The 17,235-nt window shown below is 38.2% G+C and overlaps 1 protein-coding gene across 4 annotated transcripts in view; it reads left to right on the top strand.

Annotated features, from left to right (window-relative positions):
- The window catches only part of LOC130545795 (rab GTPase-activating protein 1), a 95,377-nt gene that overhangs the window by 37,709 nt on the left and 40,433 nt on the right, over window positions 1-17,235 (top strand). For all 4 annotated transcript variants that reach the window (XM_057320563.1, XM_057320562.1, XM_057320564.1 and 1 more), the window contains 4 exons: window positions 2,033-2,202; window positions 2,417-2,585; window positions 4,051-4,144; window positions 9,211-9,361. In XM_057320563.1, the coding sequence (XP_057176546.1) occupies window positions 2,033-2,202; window positions 2,417-2,585; window positions 4,051-4,144; window positions 9,211-9,361 (584 nt within the window). The remainder of the gene's footprint in view (window positions 1-2,032; window positions 2,203-2,416; window positions 2,586-4,050; window positions 4,145-9,210; window positions 9,362-17,235) is intronic.

Raw genomic sequence — 17,235 nt, 5'->3', positions numbered from 1 at the left:
CATGCTGTTGCCACAAGTTGTTCTTCCATCTCCGCTGTCCAACGTACCCTTGCAGGAGCTTTCGCGGTCGACATTTTTAAAGGTCTGTCAGTCACCTTGCAGATGTGCCTCTCATTGGCTGTTGCGAAAGTACCAACGTCATCACCCCGATTTAAAATCCTAAATATCAAACATGTTTGATATGATCGGGGAGGCCCCGATATCTCTAGGAGCAGATCGGGAGGTGTAAGATTCGATCTGTGAACGCCTCACATTACGTGATAATCTGGGCCGAATCTCGGACCCGATCGAGGTTCTGGACCCGATTATTTCAAAGATTCTCGGGAGGGGAAATCGGGGTAAATTCTGGCCGAGAATCCTGTAATCTGAGCCAGGCTTAAGTGATGTTATTATAAAATGAACAAAGTTTATTGTAGAGAGAAACATAGTTGCGTTCAGATGCCCATTCTAACTCTGCCTAAAACTCTGTTTAGAATTCCAACTTTCGTCTGACTAGAAACACATTAAGCAGGTGGTATTATACCAACATAGAGAGTGGAAAATTACTGCTTCACAACATTGTCTCGTGACGTGATTATGCACCTTGAGAATGAGACCAGTGCAAACTCATATCTACTTGTGAAGACAAAACAAATGCAGCATCCAACAGAATGTAGAATATAACAAAGAAGTGAATATAATCTATAACTAATAAATATATAGCAAAATAAAGAATAAAAGGATAAGAAAATAAATACAACACAAAATGTATGTCTGAACTCTCAAGTCAGAATTTCCTCATCTTTAGGAAATACACACACACAAAGAGGTTGCTTTTAAGAAATTCAGATCCAACGATCTATCAAAATCAAATCATTTTACACACCATTTAAAATTATTGAATGCGATTCTAACACACAGTACTGCCCAACATGATTATTAAAGTTTTGTTTAATTGTATTTTACAAAAATATTTATGACTAATCCTGCACTCTACAAATTTTTGTCCAATCAAATGCTGTCTACAATGAGAACTTTTTCCCAATACCACCTGCTGTTGAGTACCAAATCATGCTTCATGGGTGTGACGTGACTGATATTACTTTGATAGGTCCCGCCCAAACTTCCTGTTTCATAAGAAACGCTCCAGAACAGATAAAAACATGGGGCCCTATCGTACACGCAAGTGTTTTTGCTAGTTTCAGCCCGACGCAGTTCTCATTTTCCCGTCCTGCACTGCCTTGTTTAAATAACAAATGCATTTGCGCTCTTTTGTGCACCCATGGGCGTGCTGGTCTATAAAGAGGTGTTATCAGGCGCATTGTTGGGACGTTGCTATTTTGAGGAACTGAAAGTCAACGGCGCAATGTTTATTTTTGTTATTTAAAGAGCGCTTTTGGGCAGTCGTGGCCTAATGGTTACAGAGTCGGACTCATGACCAGAAGGTTGCCGGTTCGATTCTCAGGGCCGGCGGGTAACGACTGAGGTGCCCTTGAGCAAGGCACCTTACCCCTACTTGCTCTCCGGGCGCTGCAGTGATAGCTGCCCACTGCTCCGGGTGTTCCTGTGTTCACCACTTGCTGTGCGTGTGTTCACTACTCTCTGGATGGGTTAAAAGCAGAGGTCACATTTCAGGTATGGGTCACCATATCTGACTAAAAGGTCACTTTCACACTTTCACTTTCACTTTAGTAGAAAATGCGCCTCTGGACGGGTCCACAATGTGCTTTCACTTTACTTATTAGACAGAGGGAAGCACAGCAGCACACAAACATGTCAAATATAAAAAAAAAATGGATTACAATGTAAAAGATTACTATTGTGTATATAAAGGTGAAAATCCGGCTTGTCCTGTAGATGGTCTGCTCGCGCGCTTTAACCTCACGCATGAGTGCCCGGGTGCGCCGACCGGTTTCCCGTCGTTAAGCTAGCAAAAGTGGATTCGGACACGCCCTGAGTGCACCTGCGCCGTGCGCTTTAGACCATGCGCTTAGATCGTTAAAATAGGGCCCATGGTGTTTAATGTCTTCGTTTCTTTACCTGTACGACACAGATAAGTTCATGTACATGACGACGGCAGTGGACCTGGTGATCACAGAGGTGGAGGAGCCCGTGAGGTTCCTGCTGGAGACACGGGTTCGAGTGTGCTCGCCCACCGATAGGCTCTTCTGGCCCTTCAGCAAACGCAGTTACACCGAAACCTTCTATCTCAAGCTCAGATCGGTGAGGAAACACAAAATGCAGGACCTGACTTTTCAGAGAACTACATTTTTTTAGAATATGCTAGAGAACCAAAAGTAAATGATTTAGAGTAAAAGAATGCATAATAGGTAATGACTACTACCCAAAGGCATCACTAGCAAACTGATTTGCTTTAAAGGTACAGTGATACCTTTAGTCTGGCCCTTAGTAAGATGTTCTCTCTCTCCACTCACAGATGGAGAATAAGGAGAGGAAGAGTAACTCAGACACGCTGTATGAAGTTGTAAGTTTGGAGAGCGAGACCGAGAGAGAGAGAAAGAAGACCACAGTGAGCCCTGGTACCCTGTCTACCGGCTCTCACGGCTCGATGGTGCCCTCCCCGCCCGAGGACGATGAGGAGGAAGGTGAGCGGTCCACGCCGTACTTGTGAATGAAGTGTAAAATACTTGTACTTTTTCTGTACTTAAGGGATAGTATTCTGTCATGAATTACCCACACTCAAGTTGTTCCAAACCCGGATAAATGTCTTTGTTTGGTTGAACACAAAGAAAGATATTTGGAAGAATGTTAGCAACTGAGATTTCTAGGACATCATCGACTACCATAGTAGAAAAAAGTTTTGTATTTTTTTTGTTCTGTTGAACACAAAAGAAGATGTTTTGAAGAATGTAGGTAAAGTAACAGTTCTGGGGCACCTTTGACTACCATTTTAACTTTCTACTATGGTAGTCAATGGTGCCCCAGACATCTCGGTTGCTAACATTTTTCTAAATATCTTTCTTTGTGTTCAACCGAACAATGAAATGTATACAGGTTTGGAACAACTTGAGGTTGAGTAATTAATGACAGAATTTTCATTTGTGGGTGAACTATCCCTTAAAAAAAAATTGTGTTACCTGTATTGTCAATAATGATCATATTATTGATATTGTGTCAATGCTATACATAAGCTAATATAGTGAATTATTCAGAGGCAGTATCGGGTTGACACTCCAACATTTTAGATGTCAGTTTTGTGTATTCAAACATGTGTCAGTTTCATTGTGGATTTTTCAATGAATTTGAAACTGAGCTTTTTATCTTCTCGATTTCTTCTAAAGCCATTTGGTAGCTTTGTGTGTGGATGATAAATTTCAGTGTTTATTTTTAGAAATGATTGACATCCACAATTGTACTTTTTCTGTACTTAAGGTATAGTATTTTCTCATGAATTACTCTCACTCATGTTGTTCCAAACCTGTATAAATGTTTTTGTTTGGTTGAACACAAAGAAAGATATTTGGAAGAATGTTAGCAACTGACAGTTCTGGGGCATCATTGACGACCATAGTAAGAAACATAATTGTACATGTTTTTGTTCTGTTAAACACAAATAAGATATTTTAAGGAATTTAGGAAAGTAAAATGTTCTGGGGCACCTTTGACTATGATTTTCATTTTTTTCTACTATAATGCCCCAGAAATGTCTTTTGCTAACAGTCTTCCAAATATGTTGTGTTTAACCAAACAAAGAAATGTATGCAGGTTTGGAACAACTTAGGGGAGTAATTCATGACAGAATTTTCATTTTTGGGTGTACTATCACTTTAAACAGGTTTCTTTGCAGACTTTGTACATCAAATTCACTTTGAAGCGAAAATCTAAAACCTAAAAATGTATTGTTCCTTTAAACTACTAAATTGAAATGTGGAAACTGTTTTATTAAAAAAAAGACTGGTAACCTAATACATTAAGATACTAATATTTTTACTTGGATACTTTGAGTTTTATTTAGGTAAAATTATATTATATATTTTCTTTAGCATGGTAGGTTAGCCAAAATAAGTTCATATGGAAAAGCTCACTTGCTCTCTCTTCCTTTCCATGCAGACAATGATGAGCCCTTATTGAGCGGATCTGGAGATGTGTCTAAGGAATGTGGCGAAAAAATTTTGGAAACTTGGGGAGATTTATTATCCAAATGGTGAGTCCTTCACAGGATCCAGAGGAAAGCTGTGACTGTGTCGCAGTGATTTATTTTACCTCACATCAACAAAATCCAGCAAACTTTACTAACCTTTATCATTAGACTATATATCCAGGGGTGCACATAAGTTTTTATATCTGGTTCTCAAGAGAGCACCTGGAGATTCGGTTTGGTGCTCACATTGCACATAGTGTGACAAATTATATTTACCTATTAAAAATAAAAGTAAAAAAGTAGTTACTTTTTAATGAACAATAAACAAAATAATAAAGTGGGATAATACTATATTTATATTACTTTTAAGTACACTTAAAATACAATGGTAATGTATTTCTTCTTGTTTTTCTTTTTACATTAGTAAATATTAATTTTCAACACCAATTTTGAAACCTAAAACGACAACCTATTTGGTTTTTGGCAGGTTGATAGGAAGTGCAATTGCGAACGCACATGGAGACTTGCGGTGCGGAGCTAGGATCGAGTATAGCATAGAGAAACACAAGCTGCATGCAAGTATCAAGTTTAAACAGCTTGTCCTATTAGAAAGTTTAAGAGAAGCGGTGTTTTGGTAGACGTGCAGCGCAGCGCAGTGCAGTTCCAGACATTCACAGAGGCTGCGCGTGCCGCGTGCTTCTCTAGTAACGAAAGCAGAACCAATAAAGGCGGAGCTACCAATACTCCGTTTTTCATCATTTACACCCAGATCCCGTTTATCACCGGGAACAAATGAGATATCAGTAGATTTGGCAGCATTCAGCACAAACCGAAATCTTATCCAGTATTACATTTAGTCGGTCTAAAACAGTGATTGTGCATCAAAAGGTTTCAACCATGTCAGTACGCAAATGAGCGTTCTAAACTTATTTACAGAGCGCATTTTTAATTTTGGTCGCGCATGCGCACCTGCGCACCACTTACGTGCATCCCTGTATATATCACTGTTATCGCTATTATTGATCAGTCATGTTGAAATAACTAAAGTGTGATAGTGATAGAAATTCAAAGCTTTGCTCTATAATAGTTTCAGCTCCGTTATGTTGACAAACCTTTCATCCAGAAATATTCAGCAACATGAAACCAGGTGGCATAAGTGATGCCAGAGAACTATGCACTTCTCTATTTACATATTTTTTATCTTGCTGACAAGCCATTCATTTCATTCTAAGCTGCAACCATCATATCATTCACGCTTTTTGGCCTGTCATGTTAAATGATTTGTTCATAATTAAACATCATATCCCATTTTGTGATGTCACAACCACCCCCGCACACCCAACAAAGTGACAACCGCATCTGCAACACTGTCATTAAAGCACCACAGAAGGCTTGTGAGCTACAGGTTAAGTACCAAATTTAAAGAGATTCCCGCGGAGATGAATGGATTCACATTTGCATATTTACATTTAGATTACAGGTCGTCTTGTACACATCTTGCTTCTCTGTCATTGGTAAATAGCTCCAGTGTGTCTTCTGCATAGGGAATATCTTAAAAAATTGCTTCCCACCCCACACATTCCCGTTCTCGGACCAAAAAACCTACACACACTGTTTCTAATTTGAGAAGTCATTGACGGGAGGGAAATGAGAGCGCTGTTTTAATGAGGAGCACTGAAAGAGAGGGCCAGAGCTGCTAAATGGACGAGGGGATGGTGAGATGCTGATAAGGGTCTTATTATGATTATTTCCCGCTCTCGGTCCTCTCATTGTTAGTTAATCAAAACCTCGAGATGAATTCAATTAAAAAGCTCAGGAATTTAATTACAGGCCTGCGACTGTCTGTGGAACACAGCTGTATCTTTGTGCGTGTGTTGTGCTCACATCTGGAGCTCTGGATTTTTTCCCTCTGAAACAGAGATTCAGTCTTTCTTTTACATGCCATGTAGATATGATTACATAAAATTATTCAATAAAATGTTTAAAGGGGTTATATGACACAGCTGATATGACTATTATGGTTTGTTTTAGATGTAATGCAATGTGCATACACAATTTAAGGTTTAAAAACGCTGTATTTTCCACATACCGTGCATGTTTGTATCTCATCTTTGCCCCGCCTCTCTGAAACGTGCAGATTTTTACAAAGCTCATGGCTCTGAAAAGCGAGGTGTGCTGTGATTGGCCAGTTAACCAGTGCGTAGTGATTGGTCGAATACTACAAGCGTGTGACGGAAATGTAACGCCTCTTACCATATTTGGAACTTCAGGTTCCTCTTCAATTGTACTGACAGGTACGCCCACCTTACTTGCGTATACATTTGGGCGGTCTTAGTCAAATCATACCACGAACTGACGTAGATTTGTGGGGGTGTGGTTACACGAGGCGTTTCAGGCAGGTCTGGGTGAGCATTCGCTTTTAGATGGAATGCATCTTTTGTTCCGACACTTTCATTTTTGCAATTTTACGTGTCTTATACATGCATGGGCAACTTATAACACACCAAAGACACAGAAAAACACGTGTTCGCGCCATATGACCCCTTTAAAAAAGATACAAAATTACTACACTGACCAAAATTATAAACGCAACACTTTTGTTTTTGCCCCCATTTTGCATGAGCTGAACTCAAAGATCGAAGACTTTTTCTATATACACAAAAGGCCTATTTCTCTCAAATATTGTTCACAAATCTGTCTAAATCTGTGTTAGTGAGCACTTCTCCTTTGCCGAGATAATCCATCCACCTCACAGGTGTGGCATATCAAGATGCTGATTAGACAGCATGATTATTGCACAGGTGTGCTTTAGGCTGGCCACAATAAAAGGCCACTCTAAAATGAGCAGTCCGGCATCACCCACGACATTCATTCATACGTAACTTTGTTAAATCCATTGAAGAATCATTTTCTTCTTCAGCAATCGTGTTTTTTGACGTTCCGGATTCTCGCAGCTTCACTATGAGATACGCACAGTGCAGGTGATTCACGCATCTCTCTCTCTCAATTTTATCTCTCGCATTTAAAGCAGAGGAGTGCTAGAACTGACGAAAATAACCATCATTTTCACCCATTTGATCAAAAATTGTACTGCAAACATCAATAACAGCTTTTAACTTGGCAAATGACCATGGTAAAAGCGGGCAATCCACAGCTAGCCGTGCGTTAAAGGGTTTTAATGCGGAGGCCAAGATCAAATCCTTTAAGATGTGGATTATCCCGCTTATACCATGGTCATTTGCCAAGTTAAAAGCTGTTATTGATGTTTGCAGTGTAATTTTAGATCAAACAGGTGAGAATTACAGTGATTTTGTCAGTTAAATTTCAAATGTAATCAAACTTACTGGAGCTACCCGTGCGTTAAAGGGTTTTAATGCACACCTTCCAGCCAATCAGAATCCAGTATTCAAACAGACCATGGTATAAAGGATTTTAATGCACGACGTGGAGGTGAAGAACCACCCGACGCGAAGGGGACGCCAATGGACTATCCCTTACTTAGTTTATTTTAGTTCCATATGGAAATCAAGCGTCCATCTGTTTTGAAAAGGAACATTTCCTCCACAAACAGTAAGGTTGCATTTTGCTCCAGGTTTACCACACTGAGGTTTGTTAAAGGATTGAACAACAGTAATAGTGAAGCTTGTCCTAGCGACTGCCATCAAAATGAAGCCACGTTGTTTTAATAAACACATTTGCTTCCATGTTTCCTACCACACAGATCGATTGGCATTGCAAGCTCATCAGAGGACAGAGCACAACACTGGCTTTAAGTGAGCCTCTCACGCAAATGACAGTAGAATTTAATGTCACAAACAGAGTCGTGTTGCGCCGAACAAAGTGTTTATTATTGAGAGAAACGGGACGATTGGGATCAATCCAGTAGTATTGCATTTGGCATGAAAGTGATTGGTTCGATGATTTCCCCGGTGAAGATCCTTGAAGGTAAAGGTTTGTTCATATTACAACACAGTGAGAGTATGAACTTTCCCTTTAATCATTACGGAAAATGGGCATCAACGTTATAACATTCCATAAACAAACAAATGCTTGTAAACACTCATTGAGTCACTTTGCCTCCAGCAGGTTGAGATTGTCTTAGAGTCTCCCAAATGAAAGATCCCACTGATGTTCTTGCCGATCTTAAAGGGATAGTTCAACCAAAAATGACAATTCTTTCATAACTTACTCACCCACGTGTCATTTTAAACCTGTATGAGTTTCTTTTTTTCTGCAGAACACAAAAGAAGATATGCTGGTAATTGGCATTTACTTTCATTGTTGGACACAAAAGCACACATTTCTCAAAGTATCTTCTTTTGTGTTACACAGAATCATACACAGGTTTTAAACATGAGGGTGAATATATAAACATTTTTGGGTGAGCCATGTTTTGAAAACGATCTTATGGAATACAAAACAAACCATACCACAGTGTTGCTTCTACAACAAACCGACAAACAAAAAGAATGCAGTTAAAAGGCCTTAAAAAATTTTTTTTTACATTTTCTTGTTCGTTTCAGAGAAAAACAATATTTTTCTTGTATCCTAAATAAGCAAACACATTTTCAAATGTTTTTTTTCCCAATTCAGAGATCTTGATTTTTTTGTTGTTGCGGTCACTACATTTGACGGGTGAAAAAAATGAAAGTTTGTTTATTCAGGTCAAGAGTACTGATCTTGACAAATTATGAACTAAAGGGATTTTTTGGGTTGTCACATGACTGCAAATACCATAGATTTTAATAGTGCCGAATGTTTATTGACAAACAGTCAATGTTTATCCAATCTCAATTGAACATTAGTATGAAACATTGTTGAAATCCCACGTTTCTAAACGATAGTTTAATGTTCTCTCAGGTAGGCGGGACTATCCAAAAAACAGCCAGTATTTAAAACAATGATATACATAATTGACATAATCGTCTGAAACGAGTTTTAATCTACCGTGCCTCATACAGTTTTGTGTTGACATTTTATGCTTCTTCCCTCCCACCTGAAAAGCATCATACAGTATTTATCCATTCATCATTGTGTAGACGCAACATGGATGCCTCTTCTTAAATCCAATTGCATTGTAATTCAAGATATATCCATAGCTCCCATTGATTTTTGTAATATTTCATCAGGCATCTGAACTTGGCCGTGCGACCCAAGCAGCTCCCGGCATTGGTCCGCAGTGGCGTCCCAGAGGCCTTGAGAGGGGAGGTATGGCAGCTGCTGGCCGGATGTCATAACAATGACCATCTGGTGGAGGAATATCGCACACTCATAACTAAGGTAGGAATATAGTTCCTTTCCCACTTTTCACGTGCTCCATTACATTTACATTTACATATATTCATTTGGCAGACACTTTTATCGACGTACAAGTAGGAGAGCATATAAACATTTTGTCAACATGCTAAACAGTACCGTTAGTTTACAAGGCCATAAAAAAATTCACAAGCCTAAAAAAATCTAGCGCCCAGACATAGGGCCAAACTCAGCTTAGTCCTTATCTTACACTACACATCTTTAGCAAAGCATACAGTTTTGTGACCACATGCACATGATTTCCATGGTTTGAGTCAGAAACAAGCAGAGGTTTCCTCTCAGTTTACTTGTTAGTTTGGCTTCATGCTCGCAGTGATTTCACTGGGCAAGGCCATGTCAGCTATCATTACGTAAAGAAAACATCCCGCAGCGCTGAGGTCCCAGGTGGCTTCAAGATGTTCCTCGCTCCCCCCGATTGCGCACACCCACCCCAAAGTCCAAATAAACCTGACACACTGACTTTGTGTGAGATGGTTAGGACTTCTGAATGTATAAGTCTGTCTCTCAACATCGAATGAATCTTAAATGAAGCTACTTTTGTATGACTGCAGGCTTTTAAAGGAACAGATGAAACTCTATCCAAACCTGATGTTGGATCACTCTTGCACACAAACCCAATTTGTTTTTCTAATCTGATCTTTAGAACTGATTGTTGTTTTGCAAGTCACGAAATCGGGTGTTGTCGGTTGCTATTGTAACGATATAAACAACTATGGAAAACTTTAAATTTCAGGTCATCATAAGGCTGCGGCACTAAACTCACAAAGCATACGTGACCAAAGCTGCACGCACAGTTCGTTCACTTCCTCGCTATTTGTCGCATAGCGAATTTCAGATAATAAATCATTTCAATAATTTCAAATAAAAATTAACATGTTTGCACACTGCGCATGTAGTGTGACATTATATATGCATAATACGTTTTTTAAATTGTATGTGATTGTGGATGTTTAGTTTGTAGACGATCACTTATGTATTTGTTTGCTATTCAGACTACTAAAAACTAAATTAATTTAGGTTGGATAGGTTAAAAAGTAACATTTTTGAACAATAAAAACAAAAGTATTATAGTAAATAATAAGAATTCAAACTTTCTAGAACCCTATACGACAAATGCGGTTATTGGTAGATGCGCTCTTGTTGTTAAGAGTTATTTTTGACAAGTACAGATTTAGCCAGTTCTTTGGAATTAAATAAATACTGGGAATCCTTCTGCAAAACACAAAAGAAGATATTTTGAAAAATGTTGGTACCAAAATCCATTGGTCCCCATTGACTTCTGTTGTATGGACACAAAACCAATGCAATGGTTTTTCAAATATAATTCTCTTGTGTTCTGCAGAAGAAAGAAAGTCATACAGGTTTGATATGACAAGAGGGCGTGTAAATTATGACAGAATTTCAGTTTTTCCGCTAGGATTTTGTGAAACTGTGGCGCTTGATGATGTCACACGCTAATTAACATATTTGTGACGTCGTCAAATCGTTTTAATACTGCGTTCAAGACACCTCAGAAGTGGGATATTTCCCACCACAAACCCGAAAGTAACGTCTGGATTTACTTACATTAAAAGTATTTAGTATTAATGTTAATTAACATTATTAACATTAATGTTACTAATGATTTAGGAGCATTAAAACATTACAAGTATCTTTTAACATTAAAAGAGCACCGTTACATGAATTATTTCCGGTTTGAAGTGTGAATTATCGAATTTTACCAAAAGACACTAGGTGTGTCGTTATACGTGTCTTCTGGACAAATGCCGCTAAAGGGGTCGGGAAACTCGCTAAATCTAGTGAAAGAGTTGCAAACTTGGCAACAATGGCCGGACAAATTATGAATGAATGGGAAACATTCTGGGAAATGGTAAACACTGTAGTCAAGGCGGGGAAGGATTTTTGGCCCACCAAGGCTAAATGAATGTAGCGGAAACACTAAATTTTCATTTTGAGGGTGCATTATCCCTTTAAGTTTAGAGTACTTTAACTTGAAGACCTAGAAGTAATTGAGACACTTAAAGCAAAAAAAAAACACAAAAAGATATTTTGAGAAACGTCTCTGTGGTTTTGTGCCCATACAATGTAAGTTAATGGAGGTCAATCTTGTTTGGTTACCAGCATTCTTCAAAATATCTTCTTTTGTGTTCTGCAGAGAAAAGTAAGCCAGACAGGTTTGGAATTTCATCCCACTGTAGAACAGGTCCCTTTAACAGGTTTGATTTGTCGTAAGGGTGATATTTGTGTGAACTATCCTCTTTTTCCAGATTCATGCGTAAATCAACTTTTATATGCACTGCGATTATTTTTAGGATTTTTACATTTCTTACACACAATCTGTTATAAGATTATAGAAGCCAGACCCGGCAGTAACCAGGCTGACTTTATAGTGAGCACTTGATGAATGGTTATTTCCACTCAGCTGTTTCCACCTAGGACTCTTCACCGTCCGCCACTACACTTCCATACCGTTGAACTTATACGAGGTTCGAGTGAAAGCTAAACCGCTAACCACACACTCCGTCTCCCGTTGCGTAATGACAAATGAATTAGTTTTTGTAACCTTACAACCAAAAGAATTGCTGGTGTCGCTGATACTAACATTCATTCAGTAACAACAGATGTCAACTAGGAAAATGCTGCACATTAACGCTTTGCCATGTTTTGTCATGTATGTGTGCGTGTTTATGACTGATCCCTGGGAACCATGGTGATTCATTTCTTAAAAGCGTTGCACAAAGAATAGCTTGCTGAGTTTTGCTATTGTGTATAATTCAATGGAAGCATTGAATGGCCCACATTTCTATTTTGAGTTGTTGATGCAGTGGCCGGCTGCTCTACAGTTCAATGCTTACGGCGAATTAAGCAACGGAGTGACTTTGATGAAACAGCCCGTCTCCGCTTCCAATAAACGTCTTACTGAGAAATATAGAATTTCCAGAGTTTGGAGAGAAAGGTGATATATTTGGGCTGAATGACGAGTGTTGATTTTCACCAGGTCTGGGGTCATAAATACTGGACACGTCTTAACACCATCGCCTTAGTGATGACAGGTGTGATGTAGTTCTGTTAAGTGCATTCACCTTTTCCATTTATTCATCAAAAAGTGCCTCTTCATTTATTTACACTTGTTGCCATGGGAACAACGGTGGGCAGGTATGTACCGCAATGAACGGTGTAAAGACCACAGGTGATTGATTATGACATTTATTTCAATTATAAATGAGGGTGAATCCCCCACCCTGCTGACAGAGCCAGATCAGGTCTTAGCTGGTCTCCCAGTTTGATTAGGCTGGATTTGGTGGTTTTAGGGGGGGTTTGGAGAAAAGAAAAGACTTGCCAAACCAGCTGAACGAGCTGGTCAAATACTTTGATTTTAATAGTCACACAGCAAGAAAAAGAAAATTTGTATAGGAAAAAGTTGCATCGAGAATTGTTTTGTCATCGCAGCCCTCTGAATCGTAATCGCATCGTGTCGTGCCTAGAGATTCCCACCCCTACCGATGGCCGTAAAATTCAAATCAGACGTCTTCCGTGTCTGGAATGGATGTATTCTTGATTCTATAAGGTAACAATAATATAATAAGATAACCTTGTTTGAAATGGGTTTGGCTAAAATAAAATTTTGGTTTCGTCTATACTAGGTACTTATACTGACTTAGAATTGCATTACTAAAAAGAGACTAAAATACAATTTTCATTGACTAAAACTAGACGAAAATAGTCATGGATAATTCTGACTAAAATAAGACTAAAATGCTCAGACTTTTAGTCGACTGAAACTTGACTAGACTAAAAAGAGTATGAACGTGACTAAAACTAATAAAAACTAAAATGACAGCTTGACACAAAGACTAGACTAAAACTAAAATTAAAACAGGCTGCCAAAAACAACACTACTTCCAACCCACCCCAAACCTGCCTAAATTCGGTTGTTTAGTCTGACGCCACGCGCACCACCATATATGGAAGGTCATATACTGTTTCCGGGTCCAAACGCTCAATAAGATGCTATAGTCAAACAACAAAACATGCTAATACACGGTCATGGCGAGCTGTAAAGCTATCAGAAAACCACGATCCTAACCTTTATCTTCGTAATCAATATTCAAATATTGATGTCGGAGATTCCTAAGTCTGGAGACTGTAGTGTATACTGTGAGTAAATAAATGCTCCGCTTAAATATGCGATGTGAGTTAACAGTGCTCACTAGCTGTTTTTGACAGCAGCAAAAGCACACAGACCAACCCCTATAAACTAAATATGTTATCCTGAAAACAGCTTATGCAGCATGATGTTTTCAATGTTGAGGTTACAAATCTAATCAAGTCATTACGCAAACAGGCATGAAGCCCAGTTCCCCACTCAGCCATCATCTGCCTGCCTCCTTATTTTCATAATGGAATTGTGTTAGACCGTCTGCGATTTGACATGCTAACAAGTATCAGCACACAGCCATTGTGTTTGCTCTGTCCTCGTCCGCATGTCGGGCTGCATTTTTTCTCCACATACTATTACCAGATGTGCCTGTGTCCATAAACACAGACACAGAGGTCAGACATACAGACACGGATTTCTCTAGACGCTCCTTACACACCACCCCATGTGGTGAAAGAAAACAAACAGCTAACACAAAGCCCGGCCTGTTAGTTAGTCGTCTTCTCGCATCACGTCGCAGCATTCTTAACACGCTTTGATAAATAACTGCCTCAGTGGTGGGTGTGTATTCGACGAATAGTTTATATATATTAAATATCAAAATGAACATATGAAGGTTAGAGTAGATGGTTACAGAATTGTTCCTTTTGTGTGTACTGTTCCTTTAACAAAACACACAACGCAATAGAACGTCTGTATAAAAATAGCATTGTTGGTCTGTGGGGTTAATGTCACGGAATATTCAGGACGCATGTGGGGGTTCATGAAGGAAGATTGTGGGTGGTCTGTATGGCAGGATTTCTGTGGGTCTCAGCAGCAGCAGTGATGCTCAGGTTCGAGTGTTTGGCTGACTGCTGATGTAAAAGCTGCTGTCTCACTCTGTCATGGGATGAGTACGTGCCGTTTGTGTTTTTATCGAGTCAGGCTGGCTCGGTCTCGTGTAGCCAGACCTTTGACTAAATAGCGCAAAGGTTTTGTTCACATGGCAGCTTGTTTTGGTTAAGAAACGCCCCTTTAATTCAATTCAATTTCATTTATATAGCGCTTGTCACAATTTTCATTGTTGCAAAGCAGCTTTACACACATTATAATTAATAGTTCATAATGATAATAATAATAATAATAGATTCATAAAACAAAGAAATTATAAATAAGTAAATAAAATAACAAGTTATTCACTATGCAATGTACATTGCTGAAACAACTAAAATAACTACTATATTAGATTTTAAGAAACTAATTTAATTTAATTTAAGCATATTTTTTATACTATTATAATGTGCGTACTACATTAGACAGGAAAAGAATGATTGACATGTAAAGCGACTAACCAAAGTTTGTTGTTGTGAATTTTTAATAGATTTCACCAGAATAATAACTCAATGTGAAAACAATGGGCCGTCAGGCTCTGCACAACCAAATGTAGTTAATAAAACTATTTTACAGACATATTATGATTCATATTAACTAAATATGTCATTCCAGCTGGAATTGCACCAAATGGAGGAAATGAGATGTATATTATATAAACAGGACAAATTATAATACAAAGAATTTGTGTAATACCATCAAATGTAGATATGTGTACATTAGCATGTGACAATTTACAGATAATTATTAACAGTTACTTATTAAAAATCTTGTTAAACTTTTTTTTGCCATAATATTATGTATTCTTTGTATTTCATCATTTTTCATGCTTTTTATTATTTCTTATTCTAGACATTTTTTACGCCTCTACTACTGTCTGTATTAATATGTAATTACTCTAAAGCTGCTTTGCAACCATGAAAAATAATAAAAAGGGCTGTAAAATGAAGTGGAATTAAATCAAATTGAGAAGACATTATTCAGAATTTTAAAGTTTTGTTTTACAGTTTTTATGAATGTCTACGTTATTTGACGCCAACCCTTTGTGTCCTTACTTCAGGACATTATGTACAATATGCATCAGACGGACATTGAAGAATTGAACGGCTCATGAAAAATTGGAAAAACAACATAAACAAACGTTACGTGGCTCAAACATAACTTCTGGTAGACCTCCTACGCAAACAATCAATAACTGTTGGGTAGTTTTACTTTAATTCAATACAATTAATATACAATAAAATATTAATATCAATTCATATCAATATCAATTAAATATCAAATAAATAGTTATTTTATAACCAAACACAGATTTGAAGTTAACTATGAAAGGATGTTGGATGGAAAAAATATTTCTAGAAATAAGCGAACAACACCCGGGAACGCAGCAGCATGACATTGAACAAACTGTACCTCTGCTTCCTTTTTGTCCGTGTCATATGAAATGTGACGTTCACTCAGGTCTATATCTTTCTACATTTTCAGCAAGCTCTGCGTCTCTCCATCTTACATACGTTCAGCTCCTCCATCCTTCTTTATTCCTTCGTCTCCTCTTCATTGTCCTCCTGATGGATGAGCCCGATGTCAACTGCTCCCCACCTTACTGCCGGCCCTATTTTTAGCCCCTCGTGTTTCCAGGCTAAGGGGATGCGTGAAAAAGGGGACCGCGCGTGTTTGTGGATTCTGACTGAGGATGTCTCATGATTTTACTTTTTCAGTGAGAACAGAACGCAGATAACAAGAGCTGGAATACAGAAGGCCCAAAAATGCAAATGGGGTATATTGAAAAAAATTAAAAACAGTCAATTTGACCTATCTGTATGTCTTGTGGGACACTCGGATGATATGAGTCATCCATGCACATAACCACAAATAGTGTATAAGCATGTCCCATTAACACATTCCTTTGTGCCGTAAAAAATCTTAATTCCAAGTGATTTGTTTGTGTATTAATAATCATATTTTAGAAAATATCAATCATTATTTTCTTGTGCTAGGGACTGTGAGGTTATATAGTGCAAGGGTTAGGCTGATACAGGACATGGGAAGATAAATAGTCTCAAATAAGAACAGGCAGAGAATATCTTTGAACTAGGTATATGCGTGTTGCTGTGCATTCTCAAGCACTATTTTTGGGTTCAACTGTGCTTAAATTACATTACATGGCAAAAGTCAGTTGTTTGTTTTCTGTTTGCTGGACATCATATGGAGTCTGTCTGGAGTGCATGAAACAATTCGTGCATGCTTACTGTACACTATTTTTACATCCATATTGTTGTATTTGTATTGTATTTGTATGTATTGTGAAAGGTGTTGGATCCTAGATCCAGGTTTTTTTATTGTTTTACTTCTGTACACACTATTATACTTATGGTACACACTTATAAAGGAGGATCAAGTGTAATCACCAACAATATGTAACATTATTAATTTTCTTTCACTTTAAGAAGTATTTTCAATGTGTGGGTTCTGTTTTTTTAAGGCTGTGCATTACTAATGGCTGCTATATGCAGTGTTGTGGTTCCTAAATTAAGTATGACCTCATTACAAGTCTTTGTTTTAAAGACATTTATAATTCCGTCTTATTTCTGGGACTTTAAAAAACGCTAGCATAACATGCTGACCTCCCGCTGTTTTCTGCACGTGTCCCCATGTGAGCAGGAGGGAGTGCGTGGGAGGAATGTGGTGTTCGAATAGCGATAGGGAAAAAGGCCAGTGCGTGAGAGAGAGCAACATGGGTTTTAGCATTTAAAAGAGAATAAAGTATTTGTTTAGTCTGTAAAACACTGAACGCAATGGATTGTAATTG

The sequence above is a fragment of the Triplophysa rosa genome, linkage group LG22, assembly GCF_024868665.1.
Source record: "Triplophysa rosa linkage group LG22, Trosa_1v2, whole genome shotgun sequence".
Lineage (NCBI taxonomy): Eukaryota > Metazoa > Chordata > Actinopteri > Cypriniformes > Nemacheilidae > Triplophysa > Triplophysa rosa.
This window is presented reverse-complemented; position numbering and strand designations above follow the sequence as displayed.